This window comes from Plectropomus leopardus, chromosome 4 (genome assembly GCF_026936395.1).
Source record: "Plectropomus leopardus strain MGB_pleo_1.0 chromosome 4, ASM2693639v1, whole genome shotgun sequence".
Classification (NCBI taxonomy): Eukaryota; Metazoa; Chordata; class Actinopteri; order Perciformes; family Serranidae; genus Plectropomus; species Plectropomus leopardus.
The window spans coordinates 19,159,553-19,180,976 of NC_142179.1; the positions used below are offsets into that span (position 1 = coordinate 19,159,553).

Below are 21,424 nucleotides of genomic sequence, written 5' to 3' on the forward strand. Positions count from 1 at the left end.
GGCAAGGGAACAACTGGCATGACAATTTTCAGAGGGGTCCCTTTTACTCTCACCTCCATATATCTCAATAAAAATGAGGTCTAAGGGTACTCATGAGTCTTGAGTCTTGTTCCCAGTAAATGTTTTCTTCCTGACAATTTTGTACTCCTTTAAATTAACACTGTGTATTTATCTTTTAAAGGAAAAGGACAACCAGCTTACAATGAACAATGAATTGCCTAACATGTATAGATCCTTAACACATTAAAACAAGATTTTTGTGGAACTCAAATTTTAAATATGGCATTATTAGTCTACACACATCAGATAATTAGTAATATCGTATATCGTAATATAGTGAGATTAAGATGTGATGGACTTACTGCGTTTACAGAGCATGCAGCCCTCGTCACAGGGAATACAGTCGTCTTTCTCTGCGTCTGCAACCTCACCTGGTCAAAACAGCAAATAAAAGAGTAAATTAAAAAAAAATAACACATGAGAAAATGATGATGAAATAACATATGTCCATTTGTACTTTTTCAATAGATTTAAAGATCATATAAAAGGTGCCAACTAGACATGTTTAAATTCACCCAATGTAGTGTGGTTTAAGAAAACTTACTTTAACTTTGTTTCTTTAGATCTGTATTTCAAACATGCCAAATAAAAGGGGAGAATAAAACTAAAATAAAATTAGGAAAAACAACATCAGAATACCAATCAGAAATCAACAACACAAGTATTATATGTCCGAAAAAGAAGTAGAAGGAAGAGAATACTGACAATTGTTATCTCTCAGAAACAATTATATCACTGTGTAGTACGGCTTAGGTCCCCTGAATTTGTTCAGTAAGCTTTCCCCATTAGAGCTGCATGGCTGAAACATATCCAATCATGTGACCATGAACCACAAAATATTAAACACTATATTCTATTCCTCTTTTTTTATGATGTAGTTTTTAAACAGAAAGTGCTTTTACTTTTGTATGATGCAATGCTTATTCTCTGTCAGAATTATAACATTTGACGCCATAAATCTTTTGTTGATGAATTTAGATTTCAAGCCAACTCTGGGACAGTCAATGGCTCATTATTGAAGAGTCCACTATATTGTTCTACAGTAGCCCAGAACGGACAAATCAAACACTGGCTCTAGAGAGGGCCTTTTGCGCCTTTTGCGCCTTTTGATTTATGGGAGAAGTTTCAGCTGATTGCAATCTGCAACCTCACCACTAGATGTGTAGGATTTAGTAGTGAGGACTGCAGATTGCAACCAGTTGAGGCTTCTCCGATGTACTAAGCATAACCATTATGCAGAAGGTTTTAAGCAGGAGCAGAAATATCCACAGAGGTCTCTTCCTATCCAAAACAAACGGTGATTAAACCTGGTAAAACTGAATAGTTTCACATTACAGTCAGTGTTCCTCCAATGCTGCCCAGCTTGATGCAGAAGGGCCAGCCCAGCACCAGCTAATGTGCTGTTGTCCACAGAGATATCCTTTTTCTCCCAATGGATCTGGTGTTTTAAATTAGTAAAACACTGAATAAAGCAGTTTCACATTAAAAAAATAAGTGTTTTTATGATGCTGCTCATCACAGAGGGGCTCCTTGCTATGATAAAAAAAACATGAATGGCCCTATCTTGAGTCAGTGTTTGGTTTGTTCTATTGTAGAAACATGGCAGTGCAACATGGTGATTTCCATAAATGAGGACTCATTCCATATGTAGATATAAACAGCTCAGCATCAGATGATTAGACACTAAAGAAAACATAGTTTTTTATTCTACTCCATTTCTGCCACTATATCCCCCTAAATCCTACACACTGGACCATTAAATAAAGAGATAAGAAAAATGATCTTGTCAAATGTATTTGACTTCATGTTAATTGCTCCAAAAAGGTTGAGTTATTTAAAATTTAAGTATTGGAGGAAAATGAAATTGTTTTTACGTTAAAGACATTTCTTTGTTTGTTCCAACAAATGACTCACAGCTGTTAAAGTGGATTGCAGTTTATCTCTCAGCCATAACAATCAAATTACCACCCGTCTCATAAATTACCATTGTAATGTTAGTTTTTGTCATTAATCAATAAGATACTGCCAGTTTCGTGGTGCTCATCTTATTTTAGAATTACACACTTTGCCATCTTTTGACCTTTTAGCTCCATTTTGTAATGTTTATATGTTGAACTTTGTCATCTATGTCACATCAATCAGTGCGGTGTCTTTGCTCTGCCTGTGATACCACCAAAGGAAAAAAAGAGATGAGAAAACTGTCAAATTAATAGCTATTTTACCTCCTCCAGAGTTCAAGCTGTCTGTGGGGCCTGTTGAAACCTGCCTGCTACACATGATAAGAATTTCGTCTCATCCTCCCACTCATATAATTTATATCCTCACATACAAACTCTCATCGTTACTTTTCACCTCACCTCACATTTAGTGCCGTCAAGTTGTAACTACCACCTCCACCTCTCCTCTTAATCGGAAATATTTAAAAAAGAAAAACACATCTCACTCAAAGCGTTTCAGCTCTTTCTCAATCCTCCTTTGGCTGGCATTCACATTTGATCTTATATGATGAGATAAGTGCATGTATTCATCTTTCACAATCTCCCCAAGGATATTAAATAAATTCAGCAAATGTTCTTTAGTTGAACAGATTAAGAGCAAGAAGTATAGGCAAGAATACACTGGCACTAACTGTTTTCAGGGGAAATTAACAGAGGATTTTTCATTTAGATGGTAAATTGAGGCAGAAAAGGCACAGACTGGTGCATAAAATCCTCCAAAGTGCAGGAAATTCAGTGTTTCAGGCTGAAAATTCTCTGGCTGAGGACCATATGTTAATATGTTTAATATGTGCCCCCCACTCCCAACATTGTAACAAGACTTACAGCCTTGTGGTGGTGCAATTTCATCTGTTTCTTTTAAAAGATATTTTCTTTGTTTCATACAGTATTAACCTCAAACAAGAGCCATCATGTAATACCAGTACACAAATGCAGCGTTTCTGTTATTGTGTTAATGTTTTGTTTTGTTTTGTTTTGTGGCCATATGTCTTTCGTCTTCTGAGACAATTAATCATATTCTTTCATTGTTATATTCATGATTTACTGACTCACTTCATGGACACTTTTTATCTTCTTTCATATAATTTCAAACAAAAGGGTTTGTTTTGAGAATTGGAAAGTCCTCCCTTTCCCCCGTGGAAATTACATTATGTTAATTGTGTTCAATGTGTATGTAGCATGAAGTGGCAATAACTTCTATCTCACAGTTCAACCTTGTGTTGAAAAATGACATATAAATGAACGATATAACCTTGTGAAATATTTCTGTTATCTTCAGAAGCTTAAAATTCCTCTTCTCTACTGCACATTTTTCACACCTGACACTGAAATCCAAACACTTTTAGAACCAGAGTGTACCAGTTCACAGAAAAGTTTCCTGTTCTTTGGTAAATGCATGCATGTTATATACTTAATGCATTTGTGCGTGGAGCTCTGGGTGTTGGCATACTTTGTTTTGGCACAGTTTGCATTTGAATTTTAATACTTGCTTTAAAATGAGGTCACTGTGCTTCATGTGTGTTCCCTGAGGTGACAGTTTGCCAAATTCAGCCCAGCTCTGACAGCGGTGCTGAGCGACAGAGGCAGCTATTAAATCCCTCCCAAACTCTTCATTTATTTAACAATAGTGAGATGTAGGATACATTTTTTTTTATTCATGGTTACTTTTACTCAAAGTGGTGACCCACCTATTCAGCATTTCTTCTGCAGAATTAACAAAGAGTGATGTTCATAGACACATTAGTAAATAGGTGTGTATCGTACTGTATGTGTTGCTGGGCTCTTGCATGTCTCACCTTCACTGCATTCCAACTGGATGCACTGTCCATTTCTGAGTTTGTGTCCTTGGCTGCAGTGGAGGCAGTGATCTGCTGATGAGCAGATAATGCAGTCTGCAGAGCAGGGTTCACACCGTTTCCTTGAAGAGTGGAAAAATCCCTCAGGACAGACATCCCGACACTGACTCTGAAAGAGGTACCTCGCCACACCAAACTTATCTAGGAGCGAGAAAGATGACAGGAAATCAGTATGGGAAATGTGTGAGGGCGTAAAAATCAAATATAACACGCTCACTCCCAATACAAAAGACAGAAAAGGGTGATGAATCCTCAGAAATGAATAACAAAAACAATCAAAATAGGGCAGCGCTCCAATTGTCACATGAACGTTTCAGGCCAGACGCCCCTCTACTGCATGTACATTGACAATAACCTCATGAATCTTCCCAGGTGTAATGATAAAATCCACAAATATAAACAGCATGGTATATCCCAGCAGGGGGAGCCAAAAAATGTTTAAGATTTTTTTAGGATTTTTTCCAGGGGTGAATCACAGTAGTGTTATGAAAATAAATGCAACGACGATAATCATACTAGCTAATTAAAAAACAACAACAACAAAAAACAATAAAACAAATAATAATAATGAATAAATATATGAATAAACTAAAATAAAAATAATGATGCCGATATATGCCCACATACCTATACACACACACACACAAATTTAGTATTACATGTGACTTTGATGTCAGCACCAGACTTGGGGTGAATAAAATGACTGCCCTTGATCATAGAGTAACAGTGTATACAGTTATGACAAGGAAAAATTAGATGGCCTCCATCGGAAATCAGATTTGACTAAGTGATCTTGCAGGTTGGAAGACCTCTTATAAAAAATATAGAGGCTGGTTTTGAAATGAACTTGAAATAGGAAGGTCACTTGTCAGTATATGCCAGTGTTTACTCACTACTTCCTTAGCGGACTTAAATATGAGGCTAAACGTAGAAACAAAAACAGGACCCTTGACGGTGTCTCTGGAGCTGGGATTTAATAAATCCGACCTTTGTTGTGAGGGACAAGAACTCACACACATGTACACACATCAATTTAAACTATGTTTTTGTTGTTGTTGTTTAACTTGACTTATTTTTTGACCTACAAAATAACCAATTAGAATTGAAGATTCTGAAAATACTGAGAAAAAAAAGAAAGACCTTCTGTCAAAATTTCTGATCCCTAAAAAGTTTTGATATTGCATATCTAAGAGAAGAGAATTGGTGCACACTGTCCCTGCACCTACTTGCAATATACTTTATTTAAATAGACAATGTTTTGGTCCTTAGATCATCTTCAGCTATACATGTTTACCTGCTGAAGGTCTGAGGGCCAAAATGTTGTGTATTTAAATAAAGCTTATTGCAAGTAGGTGCAAGGACAGTGTGTGTGAATTCTCTTCTCTTACCTATGGACATTCTCTTCCTGCACACCTACGTACAAGTTATCAAAGGTGTGCATGAGTCTTCACATTCTAGGTACTGAGCATTTTGAAATAAGCTGCTTGCAGTTATAATGACGAGCCCTCAAACTACATGAATTGGAATACATGGTTTTCAAAGTAAAATCGTGTGCTCTTCACCATGCCCTGATGAACTTTGTGAGCTTAAAAATGTAGGCCCCAACGAAGTCTGTTTAATGAAGTCTTTTTAACTTTTGACAGGCAGTGTGCCACATTATTTTTTGGTTATGACTTATCCTCTTTTTTGGTCTCGTGTCCTTGGATCCAAAAGTACCTGGTTTTGTTTTTTGTGAAGTAGAACACCTCAGTCAATCTACTGGTTTTGCTTTCCTGTAATGTTTAAATGCTATTAATTTAGTGGTATTTATATTTAAACATTAAGTATTCATGAGTGGTTAAATTTCCCAATTGGACTGTAAGTTGCTTATAAGATTAAATTCCTTCCAGCCTGTTTTTGCTGCACAGAAATCAAACAAAAACTTCTCTACAAGAGTGTGTGACTGTAATTTCATGCATGTGGGCTTTTGTGTGTGTGTGTGTGTGTGTGTGTGTGTGTGTGTTTGTGTGTGTTTGTGTGTGTTTGTGTGGTGTGTGTGTGTGTGTGTGTGTGTGTGTGTGTGTGTGTATGTTTCTGATAAGCCATCTCATTTCTTGCCTTCACCTCTTCCCTTGATCTCTGTTACACTCATTCTTTGCCCCCTCTGGAGACAGAAAGGGTGTGAAACTCAACATTACTATCAAAGGTCAGTATCAAGAAATGTCTGCTCAGCGTGTACCAGTATACGTGTGCGTGCTTGTGTGTGCGTGTGTTTGGGGGTGACTGGCCAAGATAAGAGAGGTTGTTTTGAGAGAGGAATGACACGGGGAGAGACAGATGGAGGGTTTCTTCATGTTATTATTGTTATGTCTCATTGAGCCTCAGACAGACCTGCAATTAAATGGAACCACATTTGCAAACACAGTCTGACAAACTTGCCGGCTAATTGAGAGTGTGAGTGTGCACACGTGAGGATGAGAGGGAGAGTGTGTGTGAAGGGGAAATCTGGTGTTAATCTTCTCCTTGGCTATCTTTAAGTGTGTGTGTGTGTGTGTGTGTGTGTGTGTGTGTGTGTGTGTGTGTGTGTGTGTGTGTGTGTGTGTGTGTGTGTGTGTGTAGGTGGGTGTGAGCGTAACAGAATCTCCCCAGTGTAAATACATTCATTCTGACAGCCATAATACTGTCTGTGAAACTGTGATAAACACAGTTATTACAACCTTCAAGTTGATATTTCTTCAGCTGTGAGCCTCTAATGACGTCCGGGTTTTATCATAACGATTTTTTTCACAGTGATGAAAAAGGTTGTTTTTTTTTTACACAATCCTAACATCATAAAACTTACCAGAAAGTAGATTTTTTAAAGGAAGTAGAGATCGAATCTAGACACAGCTTGTCCTTTCATTGAGCTAAAAATCTGAGAGATGTGCAGAGATTTCTGCATGAGGACACAAGGAACAAATGACTGATTCCCCCCTTTAACACATCTATCAGCAGACCTTGGCTGAATTACTGCTTTAATTAGATTAATTTACCTTTACAGGATTGATTGGTGGAGTCTGGCACAAATGAGCCTTGGCTTGATCCATGTGATGTTACAAAAAAGCACGATTTCACTTACCTTCCAGTCACAGCTAGATAGATGGGATTTTAAGTGAACACCAGTGCACCTCTGCAAATAGCTACCATGTTACTTAAGAGGTTGAAAGCGTGCAGGTTTTATATGGCGGAGAAGAAAAGAAGGGAAATGTTCAAATATAGAGAGGCCTATTAATACTTTTATCTGTCAGTTAAGGGAATGCAATTTGGATTTACTCATTAATAAATATTGAAATGTTGATAGTTCTAGTTGGATGAATAGGCATTTCATTTTCAAACAAGGTAAAAAAATGTGTTTTTCCAAATCTTGACTGGAGTTACTGTACCTCTGTCGCAGCTTGTGCAGTTGTCAGGTCCCTCATCGGTGCACTCGTGGCAGGTGTGGTGACAGAGATGACACTGCCTTCCCATGGCATAACGCCCCGCCTTACAGCGGATGTTGCAGCTCCCATCATCAAAGAACCTGCAGGTGGGGATGTGGCTCACAGTGAACATACAAAATCAGCATCAGCCACTGTACATATTATAGAATATTTTACTTGATAACACATGTACACTTTGTTGCATTTTCTTTTAATCTACAAGAAATACAAACCTACTAAAAATAAAATAATGATAATAAGTTTTAGCTGTTTATTTAGCTGAATGCCAGAGGGGCAGAGCGAGGGGTTCCAGCCCTGAATGTTTACTCAAAAGGCTAAAAACTCTCATTTTTGAAAATACTTTCAACTTTGAAATTGATTGGAGAAATTGATTTAAAGTAACATCAGTTGTGTTACAGTTAACTGGCTTGACTCAGATAAATAAATAAAAAAAAGGTGTTCAGTAGGTTCCTGCTCTGCAGTAGTGTATCCTTCTATAGCCTTTTGGATAATAGGAAAAGAAACTTGGTAACAATGTACCTTAAAATAATTAACCTGTTCACCTGGTTTAACCCAGTCCTAAACAGCAGTCTATGAGGGCAAAGCGCTGTTTGTTTAAATTATCCACCACCCCAACTTGTCATCCTTAAAGGCCTTAAAGGCTTAAAGTCCTTGAAGGCTGACACAATAGGCCCCCAGTCGGCCTTTGGTCAATGTTGGGCCATCTGTGAGCGCCTGTGGCCCTTGTCGCTGCCCTTGTTGCTGCGGTGTGTCCTGCACTAGAGGCCCTTGTCTGCACTACTGGGCTTTTTTTTTTACCACCAATTCAGGATGGTAAATCGGCGGCAGCAGAGCCCATCGGTGAATGAAAGCACTCTGACTGGCAGTTCAGCTTAGCACACGGAAAGAGAGACGGAAGTAAGAAAAGCAAACAAACAGCTAAAGTCAAGAGGATGTGAGGTCAAAATAAACTTGTTACATAAGCTCATCATTTTCTGGTGGTTTGTGTTATTGTTCACTGGCGCACGGTAAGTATGTTTGGTCTTTCAGCATTGGATTTTGTTGTTAATATGCTAACTGGCAAACTAGCACCAAGACGGTCTTCCTGTTTTCCTTTTTGAATGGTGATAACAGACAACCACTGTCTGCTGGTATGGAGGGAAGTCTCCTCTCATGCAGGTGCAGAACATACCTGCTGGTTGCCTATTGGTTTGGTTTGTTAATGAGTAACTTTTTGGATGAAAGGACAAAATGTCTGCACACTAGTTTTGGTCTGATGAAGAGCATGTGGCTTGAAATGTCATTTTGGTGGTAATTATATTAAATATTAATGGGAGCATAATCTAGTATGCAGACTTTTCTTCTTTTGTATCGTCTTTTGTCCGTCATCTAGATGTGCATGCTTTTGTGAACTTTTTGTACTACTTTTTGGCCGGGGCATGGCGACGTGAGGTGACACAGCAGCGGACAAGCTCTCTGATGTCAGTTTGGCGTGCCTGGGCCTTAAGCAGACTTTTGGTCTTTATATTACCTCCTTGTTTACTTGTCAGCACACTGATCACGTGACTGCAGTCTTCCAGATTGGTTGGGTTTTACACATACAAAAATATGTGTATTATATACAAAATGTGGTGCATTACTTTAGGTATATGTGCAAACAGGATATGCGAACAGCCTATCTGCAGCACATACAACAAAATAACATTACAATACAAAATAAAAACCTCTTAAACTTTTGACAGATAATATATGCCCAATTTGTTTATCCAACTATGATATTCCCTAAAGCAATCTAATATAATTGAGTGAGTGAATGTTCTTTTACTGGTCTAATATTCCTCTCAAAGTATTGAAGTCTACAGTTACTTAGCATTGTTTGGGATCCTTGCATTGCAATCGGAGAAGCCAAGATTATAGTGGCATGGATTCAAATGTAGCAGATTTGTCAGAAAACCATTCATTCTGTGAATGAGATTTTAAACACAAAATGTTGGCTCTACAGGATGTCTTTTTTCCTTGGCAACTATCATGTTTTTCTCCCAAATGATGCATAGATTTTAAGGCATCCTATTGCCTCAAATGGCTTGGAAAAATATACCTGTCATAAATGAGGGAAAATTAAATCTCCCAAGGAGGAGGCATGCTCCTGGACCCCCCTACGTTTGGGCAGAGACCCAAATGCTTGCACTGTTTGGCTGTGCCCCTGCTAAATACAATATTTCTCTACTCAAAAATCTCTTTTTGTCGAAGAATCAGTCATTTTAGAATAGACTTGAAAAGGATTGCAGTAATAACAGTTACTGTAATAAGCTGCTTTCTACATTTGTATCTAAGATTGTTTGAACTTTCTTCAAGTGTGACATCCCTTGCACATTATTAATAAATAACAGTGTCTGTAGTGTTTCTATATATGATACAGTGACTGTACATACAAGACAAATAAGACTTTATCCTCAGCAGTTAGGACTTTGCATCTTTTAACATAAATGTTTGTTGGTCAGTGGTTCTCACCGTGTTGTGGTGCAGCTGGTGCAGTCTTCGCTCTCCGGACCCGTGCACTGCAGACAGGTAGCATGACACAGGTGGCATTTTCCATGTCCACTCATGTATTCTCCTACAGACAGAGAGCAACAGTGAATAACACGACCTCACACCTGCTGCCTGATTAGTTCTGCCTAAAGTTCTTTCAAGAACCACTTTCCCAAGAAAAAGTTCTTTGAGCATTTACTGGATTTCTGAATAAGGTGCATTATTTTTATTTACCAGCTTTGTTATGTGTTTGCTCACTTCTATCTTTCAACTTGGGGGACTTGAATTGATGCTGTGATGTGTTCAGCTTGCACCAATTATAACCAACAGTCAGTTGTTATTGTATTCATGTCATTGAAGGTCCAGCTCGTTATCCTCTGGCTTCTTACATCTCATGCACAATAACTGCCTTATCTCTTTTTGTTGTCTTCTCTTCTGTCTTGTTTTCATATTATGTGCAAATACAGCATGCAGGTTTAAAAACATCTTTGAACATGTCAGTTTAAAAATGTCACAGGCATACTTTCTAACTACTGAGTGATTTCATAATGAACAGAGAGAGATGATTTGGAACTTTTGAGCTTGAATACAAAGTGAATATTTCCAAAACAACGCAGGACTTTTCAAACAAACAGTGATTACTGATTTTCATCAGGAGCACAACGTTACAAAAATCTCTATTCTACAGATAACAGAAACATATATATCTACATGTACAGATATACTGTATGTTTATGTCTAAAGTAAACTAAATAAATATTTTGTGTCGAGAGTTTATATGTTCTCTCTGTTCTTGGGTGAATTCTTGCCATAGTCTGAAGACATGCAGTTCAGGTGAATTCCAGACTAAGAATGTATTTGCCTGGAGTACCCTGACCCTCAGGGGGGACTGCAACCTTTCTCAGACCTTGCACAGGCAGAGCAGCCCCCAGAATGAAATGGTGGTATTGTATATTTCTGCAAACCACAGATATGCTACATTTGTGTGTTTCATGCGTATCATATCAATATTTCTAGTGACGTTATTCGGGTTACATGTATATGAACTGAGATTCTCATCGGGGGGAGGAGGGGATGGTGGGTGGTATCACACCTTGGTGAGACGCCAACTAACAACAAATGCATATGTACTCCAAGACATTCTCTTTTTCTACTCCGAACCAAGCAGTTTTTGTGCTTTAACCTAACTACATGTTAACCACAATCTTTTCACAACATAAAACCGAAAATTAAAACATAAGAAACAAAAAGTTTTGATATATCTGCTACATGTGAAAAGTACAAATTTAACATATGAAACATACAAATAACATCCGTGGTTTGCAGAAATGCACAATGCCAACATTTATTCTGCTGACTAGGTTGTAACAGGTGTAAAAGGACCAGCTGAGAAGCCTCTTGGAAAACAATTCTACATGTTTTATCCTATACTCTATAAAAGAAATAATTGACAAAGCTACCTTGATGTCAGCCATTGGTTTGTGGACTCCCGTTTTGCAGCCACGAGTTCAGCATTTTAGCCAACGCCATTTTGGTTTTTTTGGAGCCAGAATTGACCATATTTGGATGAAAGGGTCAAGTTGTGGTGGAGAGAGGGTGCGATTTGACTGAGAGCATGAGGTTAGGCCTTGCATTTTGCCACTCAAAGTGACCACACTATTAATTATGATTAACTTAAAGACTTAATAAAATGTTAACAGGTGACTTATATAAAATCCAACACCCATACATTTGTCATGAATGGGAAATCAGCTAGAGCCAGCCATATCATAATATAAACTACTTGCTCACTTTTTTTAACTCAAGATATAAATGCTTTCCTACGGACTCATGGTCACATCTTCCACTGTTGAAAATGCTGAAAATGTGCGTAGGTTTTGGGAGGTCATAAAGTTTTTGTTGCAAAACGGAGTACAGGCTGGAAATTAAATTTTGAGGTCCAGAAATCTCAACACCTGGCAAAGCAATTTGAGTCACTAACACTGATAAAAACCATTATCACCCTCCAGGTAGATACATTATCGTCATTCAGCAATATGCAGCAGTAAAAATCATGCTTATACTTACTGGACTTTTAACATTATGAATAAACCTTGTTTAGCAAATTATCTTTTCTTATACAGCAGTCATCCATCCAGGACACACATAATAAGTATATTAGCTATTGTGTCCAGAGTTGCTGAAAGATTGAGAAAGAAGTTCCAAAAAATCGATCAACCTTCAGCTTTACACTTGGCAGCATTGAAAAGAGCCACAACAAAAGAGGCATAAACATTGTCTCCTATCCCACCTTTGTATTAGACAAAGGTGACAGACACTGGCTCAGGCACAAGGATGAAGCTGTGTGTATTTTTCTGTGTGTATGTGTGTGTGAGTGTGTGTGTGTGTGTGTGTGTAAGAGAGAGAGAGAGAGAGAGAGAATCCTTCAAGGCAGCGGCGAGGTTGTCTGTGCTCTCTGGCTTTCTGTGAAAAGCTCAATTGTTCCTTTCAAAACAAAAGAGCTTCTTTGTGTACAAACACAACAGGCGGTGGCTTCCCATTCAGTAGAGCTCTGCTGAAACCATTCAAACAGCCCCCGAATAAACGCCGTCACTTTCACTCACACACTCTCTCTCTCTCTCTCTCTCACACACACACGCACAAATTGTCTCTGTCTTTCTGTTTGTCTCCCCCTCACTCACGCACACAAACAAACAGGGAGCCAAGTTCTCAAGGGACGGAAAGCCGCACAACTCCACTCAGCAAAAGCAGACACTTTGGACTCCCACTGCCAGACGGGAGAAGAATGGAGGGGAGAAGAAAGAGAGCCTGTCACTCAGGGGAGTAAAACTTTTCCTCTGTTATGGACTCGGCTGACCTTGTGAGGACATTGACAGTCAAGAGAGAGAACTCTGCTGGCAGATATCACACTGACATCCACCACACCTGGTGCTGAATCCCAATTCCCCAGCCCTTCAGCCTCCTGATACCTGCACTTACTTGGTCCAAGAAAGTAGAAAAAAACTAATTCACTACATCCTGCAGGTGGTCAAGACTAGAGAATATCAACTACATAGTTAATCTAATATTGTGTGCCTATAGCACAGTGAGGTTAGGTTAAACATCATTCATCCCAGTTGAGTATTTTGTCCTCAGTATTTCACCTGTTCTAACTATTTAGTAAGCCAATGCCTTGTTCAAGGGCAGGATTATTTCCAAATAATATCTCTTAGGGTAGGAAGTCCAAACCAAAAACACATACTAATAACAACTGAGCCAGAATGCCACCCGTCCATGAATTACAAGTAGAAAAACCTGAGATTTCTCATGGTTTCCCTAAAGATATAAGCGTCCAAAGATGCCCAGAAATGGCAGAATAATGATCAAGAAACTACTGCATTAATACAGCTATTAACCACTGTTTGCTATGTAAAGATATTGTGTGGTGATGGCATCCTAAGCAGAGAATTAAATCATGCTCTGTTCTTTGTTCTGGTAGATTGTCTTGCCACACATGCATGTCGGTGTATGTCCTTCCCTGTGTGTATCCAACTAGCTAGCTAATCAGCAAAACACTGCACTGTGCTCATATGGTGGTTACCAATGACAACAGCGTCCAAGGAGGATGAAGAGAGAAGTCACAGCGCACAGGGTCTTGGGGATTCCTCGCCAAAACATAATGGATTTAGAATAGGTCAGAATCATACTGTGGGTCACATAAACTCTTGCAGATATTGCAGAGTTTGTCTATCAAGGGTCACAGTAGGCACTGGCACTCAAAACTCGAGCATTACATGCAAATAACCTGTGTTGAGTCATTTACACAGATAATTAAAACAAGTATTTCCCTGGTTCAGTGTCAAAGTAATGAATATGACAGTGTGACTTTAACAGGATAAATAAGCTCTTCAAAAGAATGATTTTAGTCAAATCCACTCATTTAAATTCTTGCTGTTACACATTTGCCAATATAATATACCATCTCAACAACATGGAGAGGAAGAAAATAAGACGGGTTTATGGGGGTGACAGGGAGTTTGACTGTAGTTACTTTTAAAAAACCTGCTTAATTGTATGCAAGAGAAAAATTATCAATAATATATAAAGTTTGCTTTATTCTATGCAAGAGAAAAAATATAAATAATATATAAATACTGCAAGTGTATTAAGACTGACCACAAGCATTAACATGTTTTCTGGAAGGCTGTTGGATGAACGTTAAAAATGCTTTCAAATATCACTACCTAACAATAAACATCTTATGGTTAATATTCAGCTACTCACAATCAGGAAAGTGTCCTCTTCAAACAGAACTAATTCTGCAGCAGTATACTTTGGCATTATTCAAATTATAGCCTTGGAGTTTTTGTTTTTGTTTTAGGTCTGCGGCTACAGTGTTCATTGCTGCTATATGGAGAGAAAAGAAAATGCTGATAAACAGAAAAAGAGTAACTAGAAAATAAGTACATCTAGGGGTTGCACCTATTACAAAGCAGCAAAACCTTGCATCACCGGCCTGTTTCTAACTTCCACCTAATTGTCAGTGAGTGCACATGTCTCCCTTTAAGTGCACTGCCTACGGCATGTGGAATTTCATTTAATCAACCTGGTTGAGCAATGAAAAACTAAAAGTTTCTGGGAGCAATGATCTGAATGTCAATGATGTTTTTCCATTTCATGCATTTGAAAAAAAACAAACAAAAAAAAAAAAAACAAGGAAACAAGTGTTTTGGAAAGGATAAGCAAAAATGCTAAGTGATGAAATAAAAAACTAATCAATGAGAACTGAAAATAAAACAAAAACATGAACAGATTAAACATTTTAATAAGAACACTTAAGTAAAAAAAAAGATTTTCAAAACTAGGACTTTGAGTAACATTAATAATGCATTGTCACAGATATGTCACAGGTACACAATAAAAACAGCTTTTATACGAGGGGTGTGTGTGTGCGTCTACTTCCACACAATCTAAAGTCAATTCAAGTCATCTTAAACAATGACCAAGAATAAGTTTTTGTTAACCAAAACAGGGGAGTCATCAATCTTTATTACAAATCATCAAGAACCATAACCAGTTGACAGTACAACAATTCATCTAATACTGTAAATGCTCAAGCTGCGGGTGTAAAAACCCACACAAATAGAATACGAATCTTAAACATTATATTTGCTGCTCTTAATTAGAAACCAGCACCACCAGAATAACCTTTGAGTTTCATCAAGCAAGGTTCGGAGACAGACAAGAGTCCGTCAGCTTTAACATGAGTACAGTTTTGGCTCAATATGATTTAACGTTTCGGACACACTCCTTGTTCTGCAGTGATGCTGTCAGTTCATTTTTACAGTTATAACGTAAATAGAAAAAAATGATTGCCTCACTGTGTTTGTTTTCTGATTTTCCTTGGTTTAAATCAGACTGTATAATAAAGATGGACGACATGACAGCTCCCCAAAAGTTAAGCCAAAATATCTTGATCGTCCTCTGGTGGCTGACTGCAGTATAGGTCATAAACCCCACCCCCTTTATATTAGCAAATGGGACATGGGCCAAACTAAATACTCAAAGTACACATCAAATACATTGGTTCCAAAGATAGTTTCTGTCATTTTAGGTAGTTTTTATCCCTGATGTTTGTTCAAGTGTTTATTTTTCTGATAAATCTAGTTTTAATTAGTTATTTGATGCTATAAAACAGGGGTGTGACTTGGTCGGACGGGCGTATGTGCGGGAACTCCACCAACGCGGAGATGGCTACTGCGCAGGCTTTGTATCACACTGATGTATGTTCAAGTGTTTGTTTTTCTGATAAGTTCAGTTATAACCAGTGGTGTAGTGGAGGGTATATGCAAATCTATGGGGTATATCCACCCCTTTTTCTGGCCGTATAGAGTATAACCACCCATCGGCCTAAAAGCTACTGGAATATTTAAGAGAGTATACCAATTTCCTCCAGAGTAACTTAACCATCTACCTATTAGTACACCCACCTAATCAACTACCACTACACCACTGATTATAACTAGTTATTTAATGCTATAACAAAGGGGGTTAAATTCCCGATTGACAGATATGTGTGCCAATCAGTGTGCTCAAGATCAATGGCACTGCTCGTCGGAACTCAAGACCGTAGAAATTGCTACTGCGCATTCTCCAAATGACATCACCAGCGCAAGATGGCATAATATTTAATATTTTGGCTTCATTTTTGCACAGTAACAGTAAGTGGAGACACACTTTCCATCTTAATATATAGCCTATAGATTTACTGAACAAAATTCTACTCCCAAATGTGTTTTTATGTATAACTTTTGAACAAAATCCCTTTTGAAATAACTGAAAGCAAAACAGCAGTTTGCTGCCTGTCAGAGACCTTTTACCTGCACATGAAACTCGAGAACAACAGAATATTTCCTGTGCCGATCATTGACCTTCTGTGTTGAAAGTGTAGAGAAATACTTCTGTTGATATGTATTGCCATTTCAATGGAATGACGAAGAGTAGAAACTTCTAACACTCTATGTTATTTAAGAACAGTAACGTGTAGGGATGCACCAATACAAATAAAATATAAGAACTGGAAAATTCCCTTTATCTGGGTCACATATGGCAAAACCAACACATAAAGAGAATTCCCTGTCACAGATTTGAGCGATTTTTTAATTATATAACCTAGTGACAACAAAGTGATGATGGAGCTTTAAATTGTTCTGTCACAGTAATGGATGGAATCAATACTTTGTTTTGGGCAAAAGTTTGGGATCCAGAATCTGCACCATGAGTGAAAAATGGGCATCGGTGCATCCCTAGTACCACAAATTCGTTATGACTCACTGCAGCGGTTCCTTCCCTGCAGAAAGCTCCGGAAGGAATGACTATCGACTTGTCTTGTAGTACCTCTGGAATGAATCAATGCTGTCTGGGCTTACATTAAGTATTAATGGCATTCTCTGACGCACACCAATAAAGACAAACACACACACTACTCGGAGGGCAGGTTCATGTTTTTAAATAAATGAAATGAGGTGATTTTGGTCAATAACGTGCATCAGTCTTGGTATACGGTGACACTGTAGCATTCAAGTGGTGGCTGATTGATGTGTCTGAGTTCGTATTCATGTGAGTGGTATGTATCGTTGTCTGTGTGTGTGTGTGTGTTTGTGTGTGTATAACTGTGTGTGTGAATTTGTCTTCCCTCCCCTACACAGCCAAAGTCAGCCCAGACAGACATTATTTTCACATTACTGAGTGAGCTTCTTTTTTTTTTCCTTTCACGTATATTTACAGGCAGAAAAACCAGGGCCTTTCCTACTGTATATTCACTTTCCATCTGTTTATCATTAACGCTGGAAAGAGAGGAGGAAGAGGAGCCAAAAATAAAAATGCACACAGACGTATTCAGATTCACAGGCTGAGTGGCTCCTGTTTTAAGCTATGCTTCCTACACTGGCAACAAAAAAGAAGGTTCAATTATTTTGGCATCGATGCTTTGGTAACAAAATACCGACACTTTTTATTCTTTTGTTTGTTTTCACTTTTGTTTTCATTTGCTCGTTTGTTCTTGAAATAAGTCCCAGTCGTTTTACACCCTGACCACGTGTGTGTGTCCCCGTACAGAAAGAAGGTAGGTTTGTTGTAGTCCTGTCATCGCACCTCCGATGCAGTCCCTTTAAGAGGCACAGATTCTCTTATAAATTATGTGACTGTGAATGAGTGGGCAGGGGGGTTCGAGAAGGAGGGGTGCCCCCTGTGCCCCCACGTCCCCCCCGCACTCCCTTTATGCCCAGTGAGTATGTCCCGTCACCCCTTTTGCGAGCACGTTCTGCAGCACAGTTGCTGCAGCACTTTCCTCTGGCAAAGATTGTTCTTTTTAACGAGCACGCAGAAACTGCCTTCCGCCCAAGATTCTTCATTTGCTTTCCACAGACCAGGAAGAAGAGATACAAGGGGAGTTTGGAAAGAGGAGGGGGGGTGGGGGGTGAGGGGCAGGCACCCACGCGCGCACGCGCACACACACGCGCGCACACACACACACACACACACACACACACAGGGCAGAACCATTAGAAATGGTTGAATGGGAGGCAGAGCCGTGTGATTGGTCAGGAGAGGGTTCAGGTGACAGGAAGAGTTTTTTGATCCAATCACAGGTGATGTTCATCAAGGCAGAAAATGATTGTTGTCCAGAGGAGTGATTGGATCCATGTCGGGAGAGAGGGAAAACAGATTTGGGAGAAAAACAGAGAGAGAGAGAGAGAAAAAAAAAACGTCACACAATTAGCAAATTGAAGATGTTTGAAATTCACAACTTGGTGTATCAAAGAAAACTTAAAGAAAAGTTAAAGTGGAACACCGGTCTGTAAAATCTGTAAGCCAATTACTCCGTTTATCAGCAGCATTTAAACACAGTGGTCACTTTGGATTTTCACTTTGGTTTAGGAAGGTTGGAAACAAACTAAGTGTGCACTTTTGAGTACTCATCAACAGAAAGGTCAGACAGTAAAGACATTTCTTCTCCTCAGAGTTTTGACTCATCACAAGCTAAAGACTTTATCGTTCAATTTATATCGAAAGTCATGGCCAGCATGCAGTCAAAGCCTCACAATCAGACCATCACCTCAGCAAGTTAGTGAGAAACAGGAATGTTTGCCATAAAAGATCCATAACAGGCACAATTTATAAAAGACTAAACCATAAAACACAGAAATGAAAGCCAAAAACAACAGACAGAAAGAGGATTGTGAGTAAAGCGCATGTAAAAATCAGGAATTATTTCAAAGGAGCAGATTATATGGAACACTCGGAAAATAAGAACAAAAGCAAGAATAAGTTAAATGCTTCAAGAAACCGTTCAGTCTGTGCAGTGTGACAAAGTACAGTAAAAACACAGCAGAAAAATGTGAGTTTTTGTTATAATAAAATGATGTGAGTGTGTGAGTGTGCAATCCCAGAGAGATTTCATATTAGTAGTAATATGCCAAACAAGAATGAGACCGTCAGATGAAAAGCACAAAAGGCAAAAGCAAGGACAGACCACCCTGCTTCTTTAAAGCAGCTTGATTCAAGAAGTTAGTACAAAGCGCAAACATTTAAAAGAAGGCCACAGGTGAATCTTTAGCTTTTACTAAATAAAGGTACCTGTTAAATTTATTCTTTATACCCTGTGGGATGTTACACAATTCATTTCATCTGAAGATGCAAATTAGTCACAGGGAGAGTTGGGACTTTGGCTCTTTGATCAGCTGATATTGTTTAGACCACAGCTTGTGTACTGTTGCGCTGTTGTAAATCAAACTGCATTGAAAGAATGTTTTTTTTTCTGACTGTGACTTTCACTTCAAATCATACTAATATGCATTTTTTAAGGTCTTTAAAGATAATTTTAAACCAAATTTAAGACTGATATTTGGACAAACTATCTTTTTCTTTTTCATGCATTGAAAAGTATGTATTATATGTGTTCTCCCATGCAGAGGCAGTTTTATATAGGAACTGGGTTAATACAGTGAGTTAGACTAATCTACATTTTGCCAACAGGTAAGTGTAAAGTAAAAGGACAGTATTAAGTTGGTTATAATATTTGTATCATCAGATATGTTGACTTTTTATGCAGACAAGCTTGACTTATTTTGAGAAAAAATAAAAGACAGATAAATGGAATTAGATAAAGTGTTTGTGGCAGTTAAGAACTCACAAATTATAATTAAAGACTATTTAATGACTTTTAAGGTCTACTATTTTTAAAAATCACAGACATTAAGACATCCTGATGACTACACACTGCCTACAATGCAACAAGTATAAAATAAACACATTGAGTTAATCTTGTAGATGAGAAAATTGACAACTCACCATCTTTGCAGATGGTGCTGACCACACAGGCTCCTGCCTCCAGATTGTAACCACTGACGCAGCTGCTGCAGTTCCTTTCACCGGGCCCCAAGCACTCGTAGCAGCTATGGTCACACCTGTCAATGGTTGCGTGAAGAGTTAGATAACAGCCTAAGTAGCTCTGCACTGAACCTCAACAAAGTTTAAGTGATCTTGAAGGATATTTCTGTGATCTTTTTTGCGTTTATAGTCATTGATTTTCTTCAAAGTTTTGTCGCTGTAGAGCTTTTACATTTCCAATTAACTGCTCTACAGTATACACTGACCTACAAGGAAACGGACCAATGCAATTTCCAAAAAATGAAGCACAAGAACAAATCATAACATCCTTTCAAAGCAGTAATACAAATCTTAATGAGACTCCTGTTTGTTTTTTTGCTGTAGTATTAGTCATATTATTTTAGCAACTGTGAGACAAGCTGTTAAAATACATACAGTGATATCAGACTATGGATAAATATTTAATCATCTGCGTCATCTAAGTAGACATTTGAACATGTTTAATTTTTCCTGCTTATGTCATATCCTGGTATGCTTCCTACACTGAGGAATTGTGTACAGTTGGCATGTATATCATGTGTATCATATATATGCAAACTGCTTTGGCCTTTTCAGTTTGTGTTGGCGAGCAGCGTTTGCAAAGGACTGGAAGCTTTGTGAGGTAAGAGGTGAAATTTTTAAAACATTCGTTATCATAACTGAAACTGGATAGGAAAATATCTGCAATAATCCTTTAGGAGCAGAATGCCAAAATCAGGCAAAAAAACACACACATTAAGAGTGAAAATTGGGCAATACTTTTATTGGAAATGATCCGACCAGGAGGGAGCTGACAGAGAATTAAGAAATCAAATAAGGTAAAGGGTCAAGTGAGCAATAAATAAGTGAAGGAGGGAGGCACGTTCACCTCAAGAGACGATAAGAAAAGCAGACAAGCCGTCTGATTCTGGGAAGGAGTTTGACTGTGGGTGTGATAGGAGGCAAGGTCATCATCAAACAGTCATCAAACTGGAATATGAGTATGTTTACATTTTCTCTCCCTCCCTGTTCTCCTAATCCAGGTTAATACAGATGAAGAGTGAGGCAGCAGAGCTGTGAGAAAACAGCACGTAGCTTTAAGATGGAAAAGTGACTGCAAGAAAGGGCAGTACTGAAAAGCTTGTTAAAAGCAACCTATTATGTTTGTTTATGTTGTTTCTGTCAAATTTATATTGTTACAATGTTTGATTTTTATATTAAACATGGCCATTTTTTAATAATGAGGTTAAAGTATGTAAAAGTAATGATCCCTGTGAGCAAAGACCTTAGGCTTCAGACGGCTCTGATTAACGGGGTTTTTTTGTCAACCTTTGAGAAACTGAAGCCAGTTTGTGACAGATGTCTTTATGTGGTCAACTGCTAAAAGCACAATACTGCAAGTACTCACATACATAACCATATTTAAATGGACCCAAACCAACAAAAAATAGGCTTTATGAAACTAAACAGACAAAGCTCCAGTGGTGAGAACAGAGCTGCATATCGTCTGTATATCCACAGGTGCATCTCAGTGGAATTTACACAATTTTTTTTTGTGCAGCCAGACAACTTTTTGCTTGTAAACCCCATGTTCTCTTATTTTGCTGAACAGCATCTGTGTACCCCCTTGTGCATATAGAGCAGCAACTAACTCACT

General features: G+C 38.4%; 1 protein-coding gene across 2 annotated transcripts in view; it reads right to left on the reverse strand.

Moving 5' to 3' along the window:
- The window catches only part of pcsk5b (proprotein convertase subtilisin/kexin type 5b), a 141,028-nt gene that overhangs the window by 40,575 nt on the left and 79,029 nt on the right, over positions 1-21,424 (reverse strand). The window contains exons 20-24 of one of the 2 annotated variants that reach the window (XM_088076712.1): positions 19,711-19,826; positions 9,862-9,964; positions 7,315-7,451; positions 3,854-4,054; positions 363-431 (exon numbers count right to left, since the gene is read on the reverse strand). In XM_088076712.1, coding sequence (XP_087932838.1) covers positions 363-431; positions 3,854-4,054; positions 7,315-7,451; positions 9,862-9,964; positions 19,711-19,826 — 626 coding nt within the window. Of the gene's footprint in view, positions 1-362; positions 432-3,853; positions 4,055-7,314; positions 7,452-9,861; positions 9,965-14,665; positions 17,775-19,710; positions 19,827-21,424 lie in introns of those variants that run through there. The other variant, XM_088076713.1, reaches the window with a different exon arrangement.